Source organism: Rosa chinensis, chromosome 2 (assembly GCF_002994745.2).
Source record: "Rosa chinensis cultivar Old Blush chromosome 2, RchiOBHm-V2, whole genome shotgun sequence".
Taxonomy (NCBI): domain Eukaryota; kingdom Viridiplantae; phylum Streptophyta; class Magnoliopsida; order Rosales; family Rosaceae; genus Rosa; species Rosa chinensis.
Window position 1 is genome coordinate 2872965 of NC_037089.1, and position 21434 is coordinate 2894398.

General features: G+C 38.5%; 3 protein-coding genes across 4 annotated transcripts; 1 reads left to right on the plus strand and 2 right to left on the minus strand.

Moving 5' to 3' along the window:
• The first annotated feature begins 4696 nt into the window (after positions 1-4696).
• LOC112189249 (CBL-interacting serine/threonine-protein kinase 24) lies at positions 4697-9565 on the plus strand. 2 transcript variants are annotated; one of them, XM_024328544.2, is made up of 15 exons: positions 4697-4899; positions 5077-5307; positions 5430-5492; positions 5588-5659; positions 5760-5867; positions 5986-6060; positions 6185-6238; positions 6770-6895; positions 7199-7288; positions 7524-7646; positions 7934-8053; positions 8470-8586; positions 8831-8887; positions 8989-9063; positions 9182-9565. In XM_024328544.2, exons 2-15 carry the CDS (start codon positions 5137-5139, stop codon positions 9221-9223), a joined length of 1293 nt encoding a protein of 430 aa, XP_024184312.1. In that variant the 5' UTR covers positions 4697-4899; positions 5077-5136; the 3' UTR covers positions 9224-9565. The 2 variants fall into 2 exon arrangements, with proteins under 2 accessions (XP_024184312.1, XP_024184311.1); XM_024328543.2 differs by having other exon boundaries at positions 9196-9565.
• A 253-nt stretch (positions 9566-9818) lies between these two features.
• On the minus strand, positions 9819-10646 carry LOC112189250 (EPIDERMAL PATTERNING FACTOR-like protein 8). Its single transcript, XM_024328546.2, has 2 exons — positions 10313-10646; positions 9819-10211 (listed from the first exon to the last, which is right to left on the minus strand). Exons 1-2 carry the CDS (start codon positions 10383-10385, stop codon positions 9949-9951), a joined length of 336 nt encoding a protein of 111 aa, XP_024184314.1. The 5' UTR covers positions 10386-10646; the 3' UTR covers positions 9819-9948.
• Positions 10647-12656: 2010 nt separating this feature from the next.
• Positions 12657-16190, minus strand: LOC112186700 (EIN3-binding F-box protein 1). Its single transcript, XM_024325201.2, has 2 exons — positions 15949-16190; positions 12657-15345 (listed from the first exon to the last, which is right to left on the minus strand). The coding sequence occupies exons 1-2, from the start codon at positions 15971-15973 to the stop codon at positions 13439-13441; spliced, it is 1932 nt and encodes a 643-aa protein (XP_024180969.1). The 5' UTR covers positions 15974-16190; the 3' UTR covers positions 12657-13438.
• Between the last annotated feature and the right edge of the window lie 5244 nt (positions 16191-21434).

Consider the following 21434-nt stretch of genomic DNA (forward strand, 5'->3'; position numbering starts at 1 on the left):
GGATTGGCTAGCCCGTCTCAAACGGCAGACGGTAAAGGCTCATCAAGACTGTTGACGGCTGTTACTTTGCCAAAACGCATACCAACTCCAACTGGAGTTATAAATGTTTTTAATTATGAATTAAGAACCTTTGATACTCCTATGTTCAGAACTGGCAAGAGACTAGCCTACCACCAGAAAGCAATTATGGATAATCCCCTATTTGCTTTTCAGGAAAGAAGCAGTGGTCTGATATTCCCAGCTCTCTTTGCACTAGCTGAAGAACTCTATGAAAATGCTAGGCCACAGTTTGAAGAACTTCATACACAGCAGAGTGCTGTTAGAAAAGAAAAAATTGACTTCCTTGAAGATCCAGAAAGTGCTAGGATCCCCATCATGGCACTCATTGAATCATACTGGCATGAATTCCATAGTCTGATAGGAAGTCATAATTCTGAAGCTCGTATTCCTCCAACTCTCTTTGTTATTGCAGGACCATATGTTGGAAGATACTTAGTCAACGTTCAGAGTGAACATCCTCAAGAACACAAGCTTTGGTTTGTTGAAAATGGTTTTGTCCATAATCTGTGGACTAAAACAAATGATGATCTCAAAGGCCTGCCCCCTATCATTGTCAACACAGTCAAAAATATTAGATAAAATGACTGCATGCTTCGTCTGAAGTTTAGATCCACTCCTCCAGAATGGATCCAGAAGACAAATGGTGAGGTTGAATATATTTCTCCATATCATTATGTGAGAATAATTCAAAGCAAATCTCTTCAGCCTGCCTGTGTTGGATACAATGGCCAGCCGAACTCAAGCATCCCATGGATGAAAGCCATGGCTCTGGAATATATCAAAAAGATCATCTCTGAAGACATCAATAATACCTTCCTGGCAGCAGGAGAAAAGACTATTATCAAGGCTTACGATCATCCTGACGTAGTCAGCAGTGACCTGTTCCTATCTCTCACCAGAAAAGAGATAGATTCGACACTAGCATGTTTACAGTGGATTGAAAGGCTTGAAACAGACAACCACTATAAGATGTATGTTGATACAGATGTCAAAGATAATACAACAAATGCTCGTATGGCCCAGGCAGATAACGACTCGTTTGTCCTCGGTCACAACTCAGAAACAGACGAGAACATGTGAAGTAGTAGGTGTAGAAAGCACCGAAAGTAATTTTGGACTTTTCCCAAAAGATGCTTTTTGCTTTTCAAAAGGCAGGTGAAAAACATTTCACCTAAAGGAATCTGCTTTTCCCCGTCCGATCTCCACCAGCAGGAGCACTCAGGAAAGCAGGAAATCACGGAGTCGTTCTGTACATTTTGTTGTTTTCAATTGTAATTTGAGTTCCGCTCCCTATATAAGGAGCTTTAACTTCTCTTAGAAGGCATTCGAAAATTTCCACATCAGTTCTAGATTCGAAAAATTCCTAGAAGAGGAAATTGAGAAGAATCAAATTCTCAGAAAGCTAGAATAACAGTGTGCTCTTTCCTTCCTGTCATAGTGTGAAGTGTGCTTTCATTACAAGTAAGTAACTGTAATCATTCTTATGGATAGCTAAACAGCTTCTTAGCTGTTTACCTGAGAATGAGGCTCTGAATTTCTGTAATCATGTTTGACAAATAAGTTCTATATGAAGCCCAATATGCAAGTCTGAAAATATTTGTTTAAGTTTTGATTACTGCAATTTATCTGTTTACTAGTTTTAAGCCAAGATTGACGATCCAAAAAGCCTAGAACAGCAGTGATTCCGCCCCGAAAGTAACCGTTTAGACAGGATGTCGTTAGGTGAAATATGGCATGTTGAAGGCTAGATCTATGCTTTAGGAAATATGGCATGTTGAAGGCTAGATCTATGTTTTAAGCCAAGATTGACGATCCAAAAAGCCTAGAACAGCAGTGATTCCGCGCCGAAAGTAACCGTTTAGACAGGATGTCGTTAGGTGAAATAAGGCATGTTGCAGGCTTGATAATCATGGACAACAGATAAAGGTAGAAAAAGGTTGAAAAGGAAAAAAAAAGAGGGACACGTGTGAGACACTTAAAGGGATACCCAAAACTTAGTCAGGAGGTGCTAACCACACCTGGTCAGCCATTAGGGAAAGAAAGCCATGATCTCAAGCATTGATTTATGTTGCTTGTTTAATTGTTAAATTGTTTTATTTACATGCATACGCAACTCAATCATTCTTAATTAAGTGCTTGTTTTCTTCTTTTCTTAATTTGACTTGATCAAACAAACAAAACACACACACACTATATATATATATATAACATGAACGATCCTTCTTATCGATCATATCTCATACCCTCAATTTTTGTTAGGAGGCGTTCTTTTCCCAAAGTGGTATTTATTTATTTGTTCCTTTTATAATTCATAATATCGCATCTCATTTATTATGTGTGAATAAGAAACAAAGAAAATAAAAATGTATAGTAGGATTACGTACGAAGCCTAACAAATAAATCACGATGTCGAGATCACCTTTAAACTACGTCTCAAACATAATAAGTTTTAGTCCTCCACTAATTTTCATTAAATTTCCATATTTCCATTAAGGAATACTATGAAGTGACTTTAATATCTTCAACCGCGAAAGCAAATGCTGCTCAATCAAAAATGAAAAAGAAATGCCGGGTTCCATTTGGTTTAATGACGTAAGTCTCTTATTTGTGAGTGTGAGGTCTTGAGCTCGACTCACAATAGACTAGTTGTTGATTTGATAAAAAAAAATAATAATAATAAAAAAGAAAGAAGACCTATACATATCTTATTTCTTCTTAGTTCAATGAACAAGTAGTGTAGTGGTACTAGTGGCAGTGACATGTCTACTTCAACAATTATATTTCAAAAATGAAAAATAGTGTTTTATAATATTGAAACTCTATAGAGCCATTAGATTATTTAATAGTATTGAGCACACCACAAACAGTAACTAATTTAATGACTCATACTTTAGAGTACTATAGAAAATTTTCGCTAAAGAATCTTCTTTGTTATTCGAAAAAGCTAAAAGAAACATTTGTAGACAGGTCACTCATTAAAAAGGCCCAATCCATTACAATTACAATTATCACACAAACCATTATCAAGAACATGTGATTTCAAGTAACATCCTCTAATTAAAAGTTTAAATTTTTATTTTATTTTATTTTATCGGGTATGAGGCAGCAAGCCGCATCGGTTATGTTTGCGAGTTAATAACACACTCATCGAGTCAGTACTCGAATCGAGGTCTTCGAGAGTATCACAGTAAAGTCAGACTAATTCCTCGTCACAGCCGCCCAAACCCAAAATCACTCAGATCCGCCGACCACTTTTTTTTCTTTGAGAATAACTATTTTCCCATATATCACATGGCAAAGTGGTATATCACACAAAAGTTTTCTTCCACTTTGTTTTGTTATCCAACTTTTTCCTTTTCATCAACACCTTTTCCCTCTTTTCTAGAAAATATATCCAACCCATAGGAAAAGAAAAATTAACAAGATTAATTTTTTTTTTAATCAACCCAAAATGGGTGCCAATATATATTCATCACAAGCCAGAATATGTCGTCACATACCCTTCCGTAGTAGACAAAAAGATAGTGGTAGTACCTACAGTGGTACATACATATAAACCCACTCATTAGACAAATAAATTCGTAGACCAGCGAGAATCCTCCTTTGATACTACTCCAGAGGCGCTAGAGGTATATAGAGTGCACAAAATGCATAGCTTCCTAATACAAGGAAATTATTATAAATAGATGAACTAAAAACATATGGATGGGCCTAGGGCAAAAACACCCCAGCCCAAATTAGAACGCCTAGAGGGCAAACCTAGAGGAGAGGCCCAACTCGAGGCCCAGCAAAGAAATGGTTGACCCAAGCCCTGACACCATCTCTTTCACCCATTTGCTGCCTGTACAAGTCGGTGTAGCTCCTCCACACGACCTCAGCCCCGAAACAAGAGTCCTGCAGCCGAGCATCTCCAAGAGAGAAACCAACAGCGCGATGAGCCATCGCTGAAGCAGCGCCCTGACACGAGCCTCCCACTAGCCCACTTCCCCGATTCAGCACAGCGCACCGCCGCCTAGAAGCTCCAAAACCACGCCGCCGCTGGATCTGGAAGACCTCGATGAGCACACCGTCCCCGTACAGAAAAAAAAACAACCATGCCCAGAGATGCCGCCTGAAACCGTTCGCCGACCGCCTGCCAATACCACGAGCCAAAACCCTCTCCTAACCACCCAAGCAATAGCATTCAAAGCACCCGTCCGGCAGCAACTTGATAGTGGCCAGGCGAACCCAAACCCACTCCACGCCACCACCGGACGAGCAGAAATTCGCCAAACCCTAGACCAAGAAAATCCGGGTTTTTTGGAGCCCCAGAGAAGAGATGGTGTAGATTCATTATATTTGATAACAAGATTAATCCTTAGCCAGAAAAAACGTATGTTATTATTATTACTTTTTTGTGTTTGCGAAAATAATATTAATTCTTGTTATAAAAAGATTCTCTAAAATTTGGTCTAGTGGCATAAGTCTCCCATTTGTAAGTAGAAGGTCGTGACTCGTGAGTTCGACTCACAATAAATTAATTGTTGTATTTGATCGAAAAAAATAAAAAATTCTCTCAAAGAAAAAGGAAAAATATTTATTGTGATCGGGATAACGAATAGAAAATTTGTATAAAGACTAAAAAGACCCGTCACGTCAGCTCTAGCTTTCACGAAACAAAGGAGACGACGTCATTCTCATTTTCAGCGGTTGAATTTGGTGTCTTCTCTCTCTTTCCATCTTGAGCTGCAGAAGCCTCGTCGGAGCCGAGAGACCTTCAGATTAACTCAATCCGGCTTCCGGAGGTTCCCAATCGCACGTGCCTTGCTTTTCCGGCGACCGGAATATTCGCATTTCCTGGTAAGTACGGTGGCCGAATATTTCCCAAGCTTTCGCCTGTTCTGTTAACCTCTTCAATCGCCGATTCGGTTTTCGAATCCTCCATCCTTCAATTGAGAAATTTAGATTTCCTTTGGCTGTGTTGATTATAGCTTCATTTTCACAGTGAAATTGAAGCTTTTTGTGTTGGCGTTGCAGGAGTTTTGAGTTTCGGAGAATCGGGGAGTTTGATCGGCGGGAAATGAGCTTAGGGAGACGATGATGAAGAAGAAGGTGACAAGAAATGTAGGCAAGTATGAGGTTGGGCGAACAATCGGCGAAGGAACCTTCGCCAAGGTTAAGTTCGCCAGGAACGCCGAGACCGGCAAGAGTGTTGCCGTGAAGGTTATGGCCAAAAGCACCATTCTCAAGCACAGAATGGTTGATCAGGTACTCGCTTCCATTAGCTTCCTCCAAATTTAATGTGTATCGAAATTCGAATTGGTTTAAGATGAGATATAATCCTAGATGTTTATAGGTTTGATTATGGATTTGGTTAATTGTGTTTTCAGATTAAAAGAGAGATATCCATAATGAAGATTGTCAGGCATCCGAATATAGTGAGGTTGCATGAGGTAAGCTTTGGATTTCGTAACATTTTGAGGCTGCTGGAGTGTATGTTCTTGTTGCATTACAGCTGAAATGACTCTTTTCGTTTTTCAAATACTAGGTTTTGGCTGGCCGGACAAAGATATATATAATTCTTGAGTTTGTAACCGGAGGAGAATTGTTTGACAAAATTGTAAGGTTTCTTCTTAGCTGCTTGAAACAGTGATTTTGGACCATCATTTATAGCTAATTCACTACTGACTGAAACTTGTAACACTTGTTTTGACTTGTAGGTTCATCAAGGAAGGCTTCGGGAAAATGAATCAAGGAAATACTTTCAGCAGCTTATAGATGCAGTGTCTCATTGTCACAGTAAGGGTGTATACCACAGAGACCTGAAGGTGAAAATCAACATTCTGACATTCAGTTTGACACTAATTTTCGGCTTCGTTCTGTACATTTCCGAAACTGGTCTAGTACTGATTAGTTCTTTGTTTTTCTTGTGATTTGCATTTACAGCCTGAAAACCTTCTCCTTGATTCTTATGGAAATTTGAAAGTTTCTGATTTTGGACTAAGTGCATTGCCCCAGCAAGTAAGCTTTATCTCATTCTGTTTTTATTCAATAGCGTACGGGGAGTTACTTTAATGAAAGATGCTTTTCTATATCCTTTCTCAATCTCTCATTGGCATTCTTGTTTTGCCTATATCCTGAGCAGGGGGTCGGTCTTCTTCACACAACATGTGGAACCCCAAACTATGTCGCCCCTGAGGTAAATCTTTTACACACTTTGATGTTGCATTTACCACAAAAATTGATGAGGAAATGATGTCACTTAGATTATATCCAAAAACAATAATTATAGAAATCAGGTGGAAGAGAGGAATGGAAGTCAGGGGAGGCTAGGAAATCGGTGAAGAGATTGTCTGAATACCCTGTCCTAAGTAGTTGGAGGGTAGGAAGGGGAGAACGTTCTTTGGAGGTCTTGCTCATTGTGTATCTAGGTTGCTTCTTCTCTATTGTTCTTCACCAAATTATGGTTACTGGGACATGTATATCAAGTTTCCTGTTACATTCATGTTATCATGATAGGTTATGCAGCATCCATCTTTGACTTTCTAGAGTTTCTTTGTTGTCTCACAAGTTGTATGTTCCCTAACATTAAAGCCCTTCACCTTTAAAGACAATGCTTGTCATTGCTTCCCTTTAAAAGGGAGCATGTGAATGTGTGAGAATTGGAGGGGGAAAGGAAAAGAGAAAACAATACCTTATGCTGATTATGTTATGTCTCATTGGCAAACAGGTGCTGGGCAATCAAGGTTATGATGGTGCAGCTGCTGATGTTTGGTCGTGTGGGGTCATCCTCTTTGTTTTAATGGCTGGATACCTCCCATTTCATGAGACAAACCTTGCTACCTTATATGAAAAGGTGTGCTAAATTTACTGGATTTAGTAAGAATTCCTTGCAAGCACAGAAATTTGGGATTGCACATTGCAAATGTCCATGCCTAGCACAATCATTTTCTTCGTTATTACGTTGTGCATACATAAGTATCTCGCAGGGGAACTCTTCTCTTTTTTTCCTTTTGAGTCGTCTTGTATAGACTCCAAATCACATCTATGCATCTATCATCCATTAGAGAATCTTCCCACCCCACATCACTCCTACAATTTTTGCTGTATAGACTGTTATCATTAGAAGTTTCTAATGCTTCTTCTGGCTCGTTTGTAGATTAATGCAGCACAGTTCTCCTGCCCGTTTTGGTTCTCTCCAGGGGCAAATTCATTAATACATAAGATACTTGATCCCAATCCTAAAACTGTGAGTATTTTATTTCACCATATGCGATTTGAGTATTTTTTGTGCCAATTGATGGAAAGGTTTATACGAATAATCTCACATCATATATATCATCATGATTATTCAAAATTTAGCCAACTTAATTATAATGTCGTCGATTGTAAAAGAAAAAAGACCAAAGAAAACCATATCTGCATAATGGAGTTAGGATTAGGGTTCCCCTTTGCTTTATTGACTGGTTCTTGTGCTAATGCAGCGTATTCGGATTGAAGGAATCAGAAAGGATCCTTGGTTTAGAAAACATTATGCGCCTGTTGAATATAGGGAAGATGAGGAAGTCAGTTTAGATGATGTTCGTGCAGTCTTTGAGGACATTGAGGTTGATTGGCCGTTTCTTTTGTGCTACTCCATTTTCGTTGAGAAACTTTCTGATGCAAGTTACAGAATTTTGTGTTTTATATCAATATGGAAGACAGATAATCCATTACCAACACACACAAATATTATGATTATGATGGTACAGACTACGTAATCTGGTCAAAACAAAGTTACTAAACTAATAAAATGGGAGGGTCTTAGTGACTTTTCATTTGGAGTTGTTTATGCATTTCAAATCCATTTGATTGCTAACAAAGGAAGTTTGTGTCAACTGTTGGTATTTCACAGGATCAATATGCAGAAGAAAGGACAGATAATAAAGACGGCGGTCCTTTATTAATGAATGCATTTGAGATGATTACCCTTTCCCAAGGGCTAAATTTATCTGCTTTGTTCGACAGGAGACAGGTATAGTTGTATACTTTACTCCCTTCTGCATATATTTCCAGAAAGACCCTTGTCAAATATTTCTTCATAGTTCCACAAGTATTTATGGGACTAACCATTACTTATTACTTTGGTAGAAAGTTTGAATTATCACCTTTTGCTTCTTTGTATTTTTAACCTTTTATACAAAAGTGTTGCTACTCTGTTAGAAGTACGAAGAAGTGTTTCTTTGTATTCCTGCAAATTGATTGGATGTCTCTATTTCTGGTTGTCACCATTGCTCACAGTCTACTAAAAGCTCTTTATAGGGACTGATTCCCAAAATTATGCTAGAAATGTGATGAGGACTAGTATAATGTTGCAAAATCTATCAGTACTGGAATTCTCTCTCTCTCTCTCTCTCTCTCTCTCTCTCTAAAGTTTCTCTTCTCCTGCAGGATTGTATAAAACGACAAACTCGTTTTGTTTCCTGCAAACCAGCTAAAGTGATAATTTCAAATGTAGAAGCTGTTGCAGAATCAATGGGTCTCAAGGTCCATACACGGAATTTCAAGGTTTGTTTTGTAATTTTACTCGCTTCTTAGTTTATTTGATCTTCCCAAGTCTTATACCTTGATTAATGATCTTGACTGAGGTTGTAGTATAACTTGTTGAACTACCTTGTTGTGTACTGGAATTCTGGAAGTCAATATGTGTTGCATATGATGCTACCTGAAAGTCATTTAGCTTTTTTTTTTTTTTTTTCCTTCAACTTTTATAAGACATGTTCTAATGTAGTTTACAAATCTTGCACCACAGACAAGACTTGAAGGTATATCTGCAAATAAGGCTGGGCAATTTGCAGTTGTCCTCGAGGTAATTAAGCTTTATCTGCATGATATTTCAAGTATCTTTCCAGAGGATGCCTTGAATACAGTACACCACTATTTAATATGGTTGTTATCTTTCTTATATAGATCTTCGAAGTTGCACCATCCCTTTTTATGGTGGATGTTCGAAAGGCCGCTGGTGAAACTCTTGAATATCACAAGGTTAGATTCCTACTGGATTATTGAGATTCATGCACTCAAATATTCTTATATTGTTCCCCTCCACCCCTCCAAAACAAAAAAAAATACACACTATTTTGCAAAAATTACATGCCTGCGGTTCTCTTTTTGCAGTTTTACAAAAATTTCTGTGCCAAGTTAGATGAGATAATATGGAAACCGAAAGAGGGCATGGCGAGTTCCAATTTACTTAGAACGAGGACTTGCTGACCCATAATTCCTTGGGTGTGACGCAAATCCACAAGCAGGCCAACAGAGGGAGGCAATTCCTCCCCCCCCCCCCCCCCAAAAAAAGTCATGTACTAGCTAGTGTGTCCTAAATCTACTATATTTTTAAAGTGGTAGGCCAAGAATGTTGTGGTAAACTTCTGTGAGGACTCGTTACCTTGTATTTAGCATGCGGAAGTTCTTCCCAGAATGTATTGTCGCGAAGATTGTTCGTTTAATCCAACAATATAGTTATAGCTTTTCACCACCCCACGAATTCTTCACTGCAATTTCATGACTTTGGATCTTGATGACCATGACCAAGCAATCAGTTAAACTAATCAAACTAGACGTTCACCTAATTCGTTCACTGAATCATAGCACTGTACGTAGAAGCATTGATTTTCAATGGCAAATCTGAACCCAGAATCTGTGCAACTGAAACCTTTACAACGAAAGAGCAAAATAACCATATATATGCTGATAAACAGTTGTAAATACAAGCGCAAACAGAGAGAGTTCGTCCATGGAAGGACTTATTGGTATCAATTATGAAGACAAATCCATGAAGGTGATCTATAATATCATCATAGCTGGTACCAATAAGTACATACAAATATAGCAACACACATAATCATGGGTCAATTAGGCCAAGATTATTCAAGGTTGGAACAACTTATTCCTGCATCTACATTTCCATGAGAGAAGATAATAGGTCTCATCTCCGTCGTAATGATCCGGTGTGGTCTTGAGATTGTTTATCTTGTGGTGGTGTGGAGGAACCACAAGAGTGGCCGTACAAGGTCTGCAACTCATGCACCTGTTAACACACCGCGGCGGGCTCGAACCCAACGCCATCTTCATTTGCTTTTTCAACTGCTGCTCATGATCACCATGCTGATCTCTTGGCAACAATGGCTCACCTACAGAAAGAAAAATCCAGAAAAGAAAGGAAACAAAGGTTTAGAAATACCAAGGTAGTTTAGCTAACATGTTTCACCTAAAATGGGTTTGTTTCAGTTACCTGAATTGGAAGAAAGGAATGTAAGACAGAAGATGAGCATCATCAGAATGATTCTAGAAGAAGCAGCCATCATTACCAGTCTAGTTAGAAACCTTGAGATCAGCTATGGCTTTGGACCTTTGGTCTTGATGATGATTGATGAGCTTGTGTGGCTTTTGATGAGTAATGAAGTGAATCTAAGACTCACACTAGTTTAATAGGGGGTCTCTGGACTTGAATGGCTTCTGGGTTTTTAAGCTTTTCTTTTTGGAACCAACTGTTATTTACTCATTTATATCTATCTGACTTGTTGTTTCTGTTTAAGTGACAAAATTACAAGTTTTGCTTCATCTTTTTCAATATAAACTTTGCTGACTTGACTTTTCTTTGCAAACTTGACATTATTGGAGAGGGATTGCTCTCTGTGTACTTTGTCACCGTACATGTTGTGGCTTTTACCTGTTACATTTGTCCACTTTGCTTTTGTTTTGCTATAAATCACATATGGTCTTCCACTCTTTTCTGCATGATTTGAAGTATCATCTTTGTATCTATACGTGATTGGAATATGCTATACGTACAGCAGCTCAAATCTCGCAGTAAACACTAAGCTTAGATAACGAGCATGATTTACTGTGGTTCGACATTGTCTTGATTGGTATGATTACTATAATTTACTACGATCAATCTATGTTAGTTGATGAGGGAGGGAATTTGTACTTTGGAATAGCACCCATGAGGCCATGACTCTCCTTTTAAGAGCCCATGCTTCCAGGACCAACAAGCGGTACCTCTCTCAGTAGAGCGGAGTTGTAGTTTTGTTATTTGTTTTAGTATTACCCTTGCCCAAACAGTGAACGAACAATATGCTCAATCATCATTACTAATCATACGACACAATAATTAAACACATGGTATAGAAATCAATTTGATTTTAGGTTTTAGTGATACATAGACCAACAACATTTAAATTCTAGCAATCTAATCTCGTAATATTATAGCATAAGTACATAATCACTATAGCAAAACAAATCCAAACATGTATTACACTCCCATGTAAAACTCCTGCTTCCATCTATTACTACTAATACATCAGTCACTTTTACATCTGTACTTGATGGGTTATATAAACCACATGTTCATAATCCATACAGTAATTTATTATGTGTATTCTATAATGCATTGATTTAGTTACTTTTAATATCTCACTCTCTCATAATACAGAAATAGTATAGAACGCAGCAAGTTATGATTCAACTGTCATATGAATAGTGCAAGTGTATATGCGTTAGCCTATGTATTATTATATGTGTTACAATCATATACATATTGAGAATAGCTAAAATCATGTAAACTCTATTTCCATAATCCTAGCACAGAGTTTTGGTGAGAGATCCCAGTACCTCACTTCATCAGAATTAGCCAGATAAACTGGTACTATCACTTAATTTTTCTAATTACAGCTAGCTAGAGTCTCTCTTTTTATGGTGAAGATCATGACGATGGTAAGGTTGAAAGTGGGGGGGGGGGTGTAGAGAATCTGTGCCACAGGGGACAGTGTAATATGGTTCAGAAAAACCACATGGAAAAGAGAGGACAACATTAGTGGGCTACCAGTCCCCCTTGTAGTCTAGGAGTCTTAGGACCTTAGCTTTTGCATAGTGGACATTTGTCACCTTTCATAGAGATATAGGGTAGGGATACTGTTATACATAGGACAAATGGTCATATCATTGATATAACATAATCAACAGTAGCTTAGCCATATACGCATCTCTCACAGGATTCAGAAGAGATGGTTCTGCATTTTCTTTATTCATTTCCATTATCAATCAAATTCAAAGGCCCACTGTTACTGCTGGCTTTCACTTGGCAGCAACAGTTGCATCATCCTGACATTTCTCCCACCCCTCTACCACCGCCCATGTCCTCTCTGTAAATAACATATGCCTACTCTTTGATACAGGTTTGAGTTTCATCTCATTGCCTTCTCACTTCTGCATTTAGTTGCTTTCACCATTATTTCAGCATCTCTTCCAAACCCTACTTGCTATCTGCCTAAACCAACACCTTTGGCCCTGCCATCTCATCTTCTCTACCCCAAAGAATTTTCACTTCAGATTTTAGTTTTTATAGTAATTACAGTTGTTTTTCTAAGCTTTCCACTATGAAATTCCACTTCCCCCATCGGTGTCTGTATCAATAATTCAATATCATCACCAGCAAAACCATCAAGGTCTAATGATGCGCATCGCCAGAACTTTTTCCGGCAATGTAACTCTTCTAAGCTTGTGGTAGTACATAAAACAGATTTAATCAGCAATGTCCAATTATGAATTTCATGTATGAGAGAAAGCAAACCACATTGAGCAAAATGACTGATTTCATTACTGGTAATTGCAGAGTACAATTCATAAAGAAAGGAGAAACCTGCATAACTAGGACATTTGGTGGGAAAAAGAACAACCCTAAACAAGATTGTCATGGCAGAATAACCGAAATCACTTGCCACCACACCAAAGGCAAAAAGTAAGAGGAACCCTAACTTACAAAAAGCACAAAGCAACCACACTAGATGCTCCATGGAAGGAAAACAAAGTTCCATAAACATGGGCAAGACCCTCAATGAAAAGAAAGAACACTAATCTCAGACAACAGACTTCCATAAGACTGAAAATAAAAAGAAAGCTTAATCAGACATCCCTCGAGGAATGCAGGACAGAGCTTAAAAACACCAGGTAAAGCAGATGATCCAGCAAGACAAAAGGAGGACCCGGTACGCAAGTGGAAACCTTAAATCAGAGCTTGGTGACTGTATTTCAGGGAACCATGGGCATGGAAGAGGCAGGCCTCACGTTGAATGAGAGGCTAAAAAACAGGCTTTACCATGAAGCCTGGCAAAAAGTGGATGATGAAAGTTGCCAAAGTCCCCTGAAAACAACCAAGCCACTGAACCCTAAATACCAGCAGCGCCACCACGAATGGGCCAAAAATGTTGCATGCTGAACGTTGCTACCTGTGCGAACTGACTGTATGAGCTTTTAGATCTACTTTATGATGAGCCAAACTAGAGTTCTTGGAGTTCTGGACACCAACTGCATATGCACTACTCTGCTTCAGCAAATTGGCGAGTTGTTCTGTTCCTGATTAGGCAAGGATATCGCATCTCCATAAGCTCTCTATAAGCAGCTCAACTGATTTGTTGCTAATTGCAGTACAGTGTTGGAGATTCAATCCCAACAGGGTCTTGCCCAATCTTTTCAGGGAAGAGAGACTCTTGTTTGATACTTTAGAACAACCAGATATGGAGAGCACTTGTAAACTGATCTGCTCAGCACAGGAGAGGACAGCAAGGCCAGAATCCGTGATTCCACTCTTTGTTACATCTAGCTCACGAAGAAACAAGCAGTTGGCTGCGATTGCTGCCAAGCTTGCATCAGTGATCTTCCTGCACCCATCGAGATTCAGAACCTCCAGGGTTTCCCTGTGTAGCCTAGCCATGGCCACAACTACTTCATCTGTCAAATTCAAGCAGCCACTAAGATTCACTTTGACAAGTCCATCCTCCAAGCTCTCTAGAAGTGAGAGAATCCCAGCATCAGTCATTCCATAAAGACCACTCAGGTCTATGTTGCGAAGCTGAGGGCACAGCGTTCCCACCACAGCCAGGCTAGCACTACCAAAACCAGGGCAGTTTCTAATGGACAACGATCGAAGAGATGTGCAAGGAGAGAACATAGGTACTCCTACAAAAATATCCCTGATTCCCATGCACTTTACTAGGGTAAGAGACCTCAGCTTTGCTCCACAGTTCGACAGGGCAGCAATAATCCCTGATTGGGTAACCCTGTTACACTCCTCCAGTTGCAGGCTCTCAAGTGATCCTGCGGCTTTGGAAAAAGCAAGCAATCCATTGTCGGATACAAAGCAGCACTTGCGAAGGCACATTTGCTTCAAATTTGTGCAGCCCTTGCCGATGGCTTCAAGACTGACATCTGTAGTTCCTCGGCAGGAAGTGATTGTCAATGAGATCAGACTCTGCAGAGCTTGAGCATTACCCATGACCCAAAAGCCTTTCTCACTGACATTCTGGAGACCAGTGAGAACTAAATTGGTAACAGCCTTGCCATAATGCCCAATTACTGCAAGCGAGAAATCTGTGATATTCAAAGCCTGAAGCTTTACCTTTGTCAGAACAGAAGACGCTGACGATAACAAACTAGATACTCCATGATCCCCAACAAGAATACAGTCCCTGATAGATATGGACTGCAGCTTGGAGCATGACTTTCCAATAGCTTGCAAGCCCTCGTTTCCAATCTTGGGACATGACTCAAAACTCAAAGCAGTCAAATTTGGGCAGTTCTCTGCAATTGCAATCAAACCTTTGCTGGCAATTGAAGGGCACTGGCAAAGATCAAGCTTCTCCAGCAAAGGGCAGCCTTTAGCTATCTCAATCAAACCTTCATCACCAACAGAAGAGACATTCCACAAAGAAAGAGCCTTGAGAGAAGGGCATCCCCGAGCAACTGCTGACAGGCCAAGGTTGGTAACTCCACGAATTGAATCGCTACCTCGAATTGACAACTTCCCCAGTCCCCCACGGCTACTGGTTCCAACAGCAATAGCAGCAAGTCTGACATCTGTTGCTTTCTTCCCTTCCAAAGATCTTGTAAGGAAACCATCAGCTTCCAGTTCTTGATCTTCATCGCCTGTGGTCAGTTCAGTGTCATCTGATTTGGGGATCTCCTTCTCAGATGGGCGGATGCTGCTTAGGAGCATAAGCCACTTCTTGGAGACAGAGGCACATGCGCTCTTCTCTTTGCCACCATGTAGGCGCCTGAAGATCTCAAAGAGGCATTCCTCAGGAAGAACTTCAATGGAAGCTTTCTTCTCTTGCTCAAAATTGCTCCCTGCAAAGTCAAATTTGGAACTGATGCGAGCCCGCTTGCTAGAAGGGTAATACAAATCTGCATTGGAGCCAAGTGACAACAGGCAACCCAAATCCATGGGATTTGAGTAGAAAGAGCCCCCAGAGTAGAAATCATCGTCACCTGAAAACACCCAAAGAAAAGAACCGGAAAATTCAGCAAAGATTATCCAGAGCTTTGCTCAAAACTAGTCAAATCATAACATGCAATTAAGGGATTTTAGTCCCCGATCAACATTAAAACAGCTTAACTATTCACCACGAATTAGATCTAAAGGTTATACTTTTATCATTCAATGCATCAATGTATCATTGTTATCCAATCCTATTGGATTTTTTTCCCTAAAGATCATTGCTTTAAATTTCTCAGCGATCTAATCTCCATAAATCTACACAAAGGCATAGGCTTTTTAACAAAACAATTCAAACAGCTCCCATCCAGGGATCAAATTGCTAATATAGAAACCGAAGGCATAAATGCATATTGCAGATTATGATCTTCAACAACATATGTATTTAATATCAAAACCAGACATTGAATCTAAGCATTCTTCAACCAACAGAACACCAAGAAATCAAAGGCTACAGACATATAGATCAACATGAAATGACAACAAAAGACCAAAACATGAACATCAACCTCCCAAAACTAGATCAAGATCAACAAAACTGAATTAACAAAGCCAGAACAATAGCACAAAATGAAAAGCAGAACCCAGAAACGCACCACTGTAATTAACCAGGGTAGGCATGAGTGCAGCTTTGTAACAATCGAGGAGAGTCCAAACTGTTCTTGAAGGCAAAAGACAAGACAGCTGAAGATGTAAAGCGCTGAGATTAGAGTGAAGAGGGTGCAGAGCATTTAAGAAACAACCCTAACGCGTAGGGAAAAAAAGATGGAGGAGAAAAAATGGAGGAGAGGAATGAAAGAGGTTGAATGGGATGATGGGGTGAGTGTCGATGGCAAAAGCTTTATATGGGGAAAAGAAATACTAAGGTGTCGCTCTCACATACATCTCCCTACATGCAAATCAAATGCAATGCATTCTTCCCCAAAACCGGTCTTCCCAACTATAACCTCCTCCCTTGGCCCCAAATACAACCAAACCGGAAACTAGGAAATCTTTTTTTTTTTTTTAATAAACTAGGAAATCTTTTTTATCTGTTTATTTTAGGATTAAACATAAAATAGAACCCAAAATTTTGGTATGTAATTTCGCACTTACTATATACATATTCATGCAAATCGTCGATTCATTTATTACATTAACGAGATATCAAACATGACTCGAAGTGTTTGGTAGTTAATTTTTCATACAGTTACTTAGCATTAATCGTGATCATACAAAATTGTCAATTTTAACTGTCGGGTAATGTAGTTTATAAGATCAATCTGACGTGAGCCTCGATGTAATATTTCAAACCGAATATACCTCTAACATCGGCCCAAGCGATCCAATATAGAAATGTCAAAACAATTAGCATTACTTTTGACGATTTGACCAAAGAACGGGACAATATACAAGATTCAACATATTCTGAATAAACGTTTTAAAAGATCAAAATCAATATATGAATGTGAACGGAATTTCTACCAAAATCAAGCATATGGCATCTAGATTTTTTCCCCTATTATGTGAAAAATAAATCTGATGTGATTAACGCATTTCACGGTTTGACCAACAAAACAGATAAATAATTTTGCATTTTATGAACAAATGTTTTGAAAAGATTAAAAGATAGTATATGAACGTGAATGAAATTTGTACCAAATCCAGTACATTACATTCAAATTTTTATTTTTTATATGGATTACATATCTAAGGCCGTTAACACCGCGTTTAACGGTTTGACAGACAAAATAGACAATATTCATGATTTTGCATAAACAATTAAAAGTTAGGGTATAAATGTGAACGAAATTTATATAAAATTCAGTGTATGGCATTCATGTTTTTCTTCCTTTATGTAAAAACATACCTAACGCAATTTACGCTAGGTTTGACTATGTGACCGTCGAAACAGAAAATTTACAACATTCTACATATTCTAAATAAATACTTTAAACAATAAAAAGTTGGTATATGAATATAAGCAAAAATTCTATTAAAAATAGTTACGGCATCTGGATATTTCTCCTTATATACAGAGAACTTATTAAACAATTACAATCAAAGTGGTGTTAGCTCAGTGGTTAGAGCACCCACTACCTAAGAACCAGGTCATGGGTTCAAGTCACCATGGGATTAGAGTAAAATCCTTTAATAATCTTTTTTTATTTAAAATAAAAAATAAAATAAAATAAAATAAAAATTAAACGATTACAATCGATAAATATGATTTACATATGCATAAATTAGAGTATGAATATATATTCAACGTACTTTAATATATTTTAAAAATGTAAGTAAGCCTGTCAAAAATTGGAACAATTTGTAGGTAACATTTTTTACTCTACAGCCCCTTATTTGATGCATTCTACAACATCTTTTTTAAGAATTGGGGACAAATCCACCAAGAAAAAATGCACTAATTTGACCAACTGTTTATGCTTAAGTGTTTGTTTAATTATAATTTAGCCCTTGCTGTTAGACTGTAGTAGAGCTTGGAGATTTTTCTATTCATAATGGAAAATAGTTAACTATAAGATTCATGCATTGTGTCAAAACTTTGTAACATGTTGTGTCCAATGGTTGGTAGTTTATTCTTCTAAAAAAAAAAAGGTTGGTAGTTTATTTTCCATTCAAATTTAGTCATTTTACAAAGTTGGGTGATCTTTTCCAATGGATTACCAATTATGGTTGGTAAACTTTCATTTACCAAGTTTATAAAAGGTATTGATTTGTTAATCACCATTCATTGAATCGAAACACTGTGGTCCAACAACCCCTTTTCCATACAAATGAGAATCCAGCAAAGGATGGAATTATACCCTCACAAAATGGAAGAAGAATTAAAAAAAGTAGAGCAGTTAGCTTGTCATTGTTTTAATAATAAGATGCAGTTTCATATTACTCAAATGGGAATGAGATAAAACATTAAATAGGTGATCCTCTTGTCATCAAAAAATAAAATAAAAATAATAGGTGATCCTCTCCCACTAGGGTTTTGACAAAGTGGATGAAAGTGCTCACAGTGCATATAGATTGCTAGTTAAGGTGAAGCTGTGTGTTTTCCTAGTCTGGATAGAAACAAATGGGTTAGATTAGAGATTCCATCTTTTGTAGCAGCTATATACTTTCCTTTCTTAATCAGCTTTCCTAATCAACTTGGTTAACAATGATAGCACAACTTGGTTAACAATGATAACACACAACTAGTGACAGCAAACCAGGGATCACAAGGTTTTCTAAGGGGTCACTTTCTCAATCATCGATATGAATAATTATTTCCAATTTGGGCCAATCTCTACTTTACTTTTGCTTTATTATTTTTCAAGATTAGATTTAAAAGAAATCCGTATTATTATTAACATTGGTTGAAGTTTTTGGACAGGTTCAATTCATTCATTAATTGAAACCGTGTTTATATATAAGACAAGTGGTTGTTAAATTGTGATATCCAGCTGAAACAGAATCAGTCTAATAATTACTTAATTAGTAACTACATGATGACTTGAATAGGGAGCTTGGAACCATCTCAAGTGCACTATAACTACACACTACGACTAATGAGAGTATTAATACTATTTAAAACGAGCTAGGGGCTACCTCAAAAAAAAAACGAGCTAGGGGCAAAACCACTGCGATCCATGAAAGGTTAATCGATCTTATCATTCCTTTCAAAAAAAAAAAATTCGATCTTATCATTAACAAGGGGGTAAATTAACACTAATTAATTGCAATTGCCATTTAGCTATTAAATACTTTTGTTATAGTGTTAGAATGTAAGAGTTGTCACTGACTATAAAGATAAGAGAGTTTTAGAGAAAGCTACTAACATGTCTATAATTTATAAAACTTAGATGTAAGTTACGTAGTTAACTAGAACTATTTAATTAAACTATTTTGATATATTTTTTCAGAGACATTAATTGTTTTATTGTATTGGAAGTTTTCTTCTTGATTTTCCTCTAGATTGTTAGATGAATTATCCAATGACGACTTAATGTTAAGTGTGTAAATGTTGAAGGAGTCCAGGAAGTTGCCTGTAATCCAGACCGGCCGTACAAATAATACAAGTCAAAATGCAGACTTGAAATTCAGGGTTCAATTCATTCACTTAGAACGAAGAAGTGGTCAAAATTTGTTTCCTATAACAGCCACAGCAGAGAGTCGGATTCACACAATGCATGTGTGTATATATATACAAAGCATCTTGTATCGACGTATATAATATGATATGTTTTGGTAGGCTAGAAAGAATTTTAAACACGGTTTAGGAGAGGCAAAGGTACTCAACTGTCATATTCCCACTTGGGTTCTCTTCTCCTGGACAAATCACAGTGGTGTGACTAGTGAGGTTATGTGCATGAATTTGCATTTTTCAAAGATAATATTAATCTTTTAATTATGTAGGTCCAATGCATATATGGCTCAAAATATCAACATTTTAGACTTAATTGGTGGGTTAGGGTTTTGAAAATAATGTGGGTTACAATCGATGGATCGCTTTCAAAAACCTCTAGAGGCTACAAGAATTGGCTTTTCCTTGTGGGTTTTCATTTCTTTGCTTTTTCTATAATTGAAAGTCACTATATTTCTTTTGGTTCAAGACTACGCCAAGCTACCGACCATTTCCTTCTCTCCATATCCTTTTTTTTTTATTCTTCTTCTGAATTCTTGTGGTTTACATTTTTTGTTTTGTTTTCGTTCAATATCCATTTCTTGTAACTTGGTTAACGTCTGATTGTACACATACTGAAAGCCATTAGCTTACCTCATCATTCTATATTGACACAAGGTAGCTTAGGGCATCCATTACAATATCAACTGATCCTCTTATTCTTATCTATTATATATTTATTTGGTTTTTTTTTAAGGGGTTTAGTATTCTTATCTATTTAGTGTTTATTATATATTTGAAAGTACCCGGGTGGTGAATTAGCACTCCTAATCAATCATCAATTAACTTGCCTCTCTTGACTACGCGCCTAGAACGCGCCTTGAGAAAAAGAAAAAACAGTGAGAGTGTGGGGTTCTCTCCCGGTCGAACGCCGCCGGCATCTTCTGCCGCTGCGTCTCGGCCGGGAGGGATTTGTCTGGAGGCGGCCGTTTTTGATTGGCTCTACCTTTTGTCTACCATCTCATGCTGGTGTTTGGTGTGGTTAGGAGGAGGGTGTGTGTGTGTGTCAGTTGCAGATCCGCCGTCGGCCGTGAAGGAAGGTAGATCCGAATGCAGCGGTGGCTTTGAGAGGGTTTGGGGGTTCTGTGTCCCGATCTGGTGTCCTCTTGTTTCCAGATCGAACTTGTCTGGGCGCGTAGCTGGTTGTATTGAGGATCTCTGGTGATCTGATGTCAGATCGGATTCTCAGTCAGGTTTCCAGTGAGCTGTTCCAGGGGTTGGGTGTTGTACGGTGCGGTGGGCTATGGATCTGGATTGGGAGGCTTCGATGGCTGGGACGGTTGGCCTTGATCATCAACTGATGGCAGTGTTGGTGGAGGTTCTGAGGGGCGGCATAAGGTGGTTTTGATGGTAGCAGAGGCGGGAGGGCTCCTGGGGTTGGGCTGGGTTACTGGAGTTGGGCGGGGCTGTCCTGAGTTGGGCCCTGGCCTTGTCCCGAGGGCCTACCCAGTTTTGGATCTGGTTGTGTTGGCCCAGGAGAAGTGCTGCATCTCCTTTTGTTTTTTCGTTGCTTGTTGTTGTTCTGTTGTTTGTTTTTGTGTTTTGTTTTTCTTTGATCCTTTGTGGTCGTGCTTGTGGCTGAATTCAATACACCGCTGATCGAGTGATGATGTTATTACACCTGCAACTATCACGTGTATTCACTTCTCAGGAGGCGGAGTTGACTCGAGGTTTTGTCAATCCTTCATGGGTTTAGAGCTGCTACCCAGGTGGAATGCCGACGTCGTCTTACCAACTTTGTTTGGCAATTTTGTCGGATTATGAGTCTTCTTGGTCGATAGGACCATTTTCTTGTCTCATGGTGTACCGGAGATTTGGTAGCTCTATTAGGAAGTTATGTTCAGGCCTTTTGGTTTGACTCTTGCTATAAGTGACCTATTAGTGGCTCCAGATTGTATCGTTCATACCACTTGTAACATCTTCCGTATG

Excerpts from the sequence above, each read along its gene's own strand:
- LOC112189249 (XM_024328543.2), top strand. The coding sequence starts at position 5,137 with ATGATGAAGAAGAAGGTGACAAGAAATGTAGGCAAGTATGAGGTTGGG. Across the intron at positions 6,896-7,198 it reads TTGCTACCTTATATGAAAAG|ATTAATGCAGCACAGTTCTC; the intron begins GTGTGCTAAATT and ends GCTCGTTTGTAG. Across the intron at positions 8,888-8,988 it reads AATTTGCAGTTGTCCTCGAG|ATCTTCGAAGTTGCACCATC; the intron begins GTAATTAAGCTT and ends TTTCTTATATAG.
- LOC112189250 (XM_024328546.2), bottom strand. The coding sequence starts at position 10,385 with ATGATGGCTGCTTCTTCTAGAATCATTCTGATGATGCTCATCTTCTGT. Across the intron at positions 10,212-10,312 it reads ATTCCTTTCTTCCAATTCAG|GTGAGCCATTGTTGCCAAGA; the intron begins GTAACTGAAACA and ends TTCTTTCTGTAG.
- LOC112186700 (XM_024325201.2), bottom strand. The coding sequence starts at position 15,973 with ATGCCTACCCTGGTTAATTACAGTG. Across the intron at positions 15,346-15,948 it reads TACCCTGGTTAATTACAGTG|GTGACGATGATTTCTACTCT; the intron begins GTGCGTTTCTGG and ends GGGTGTTTTCAG.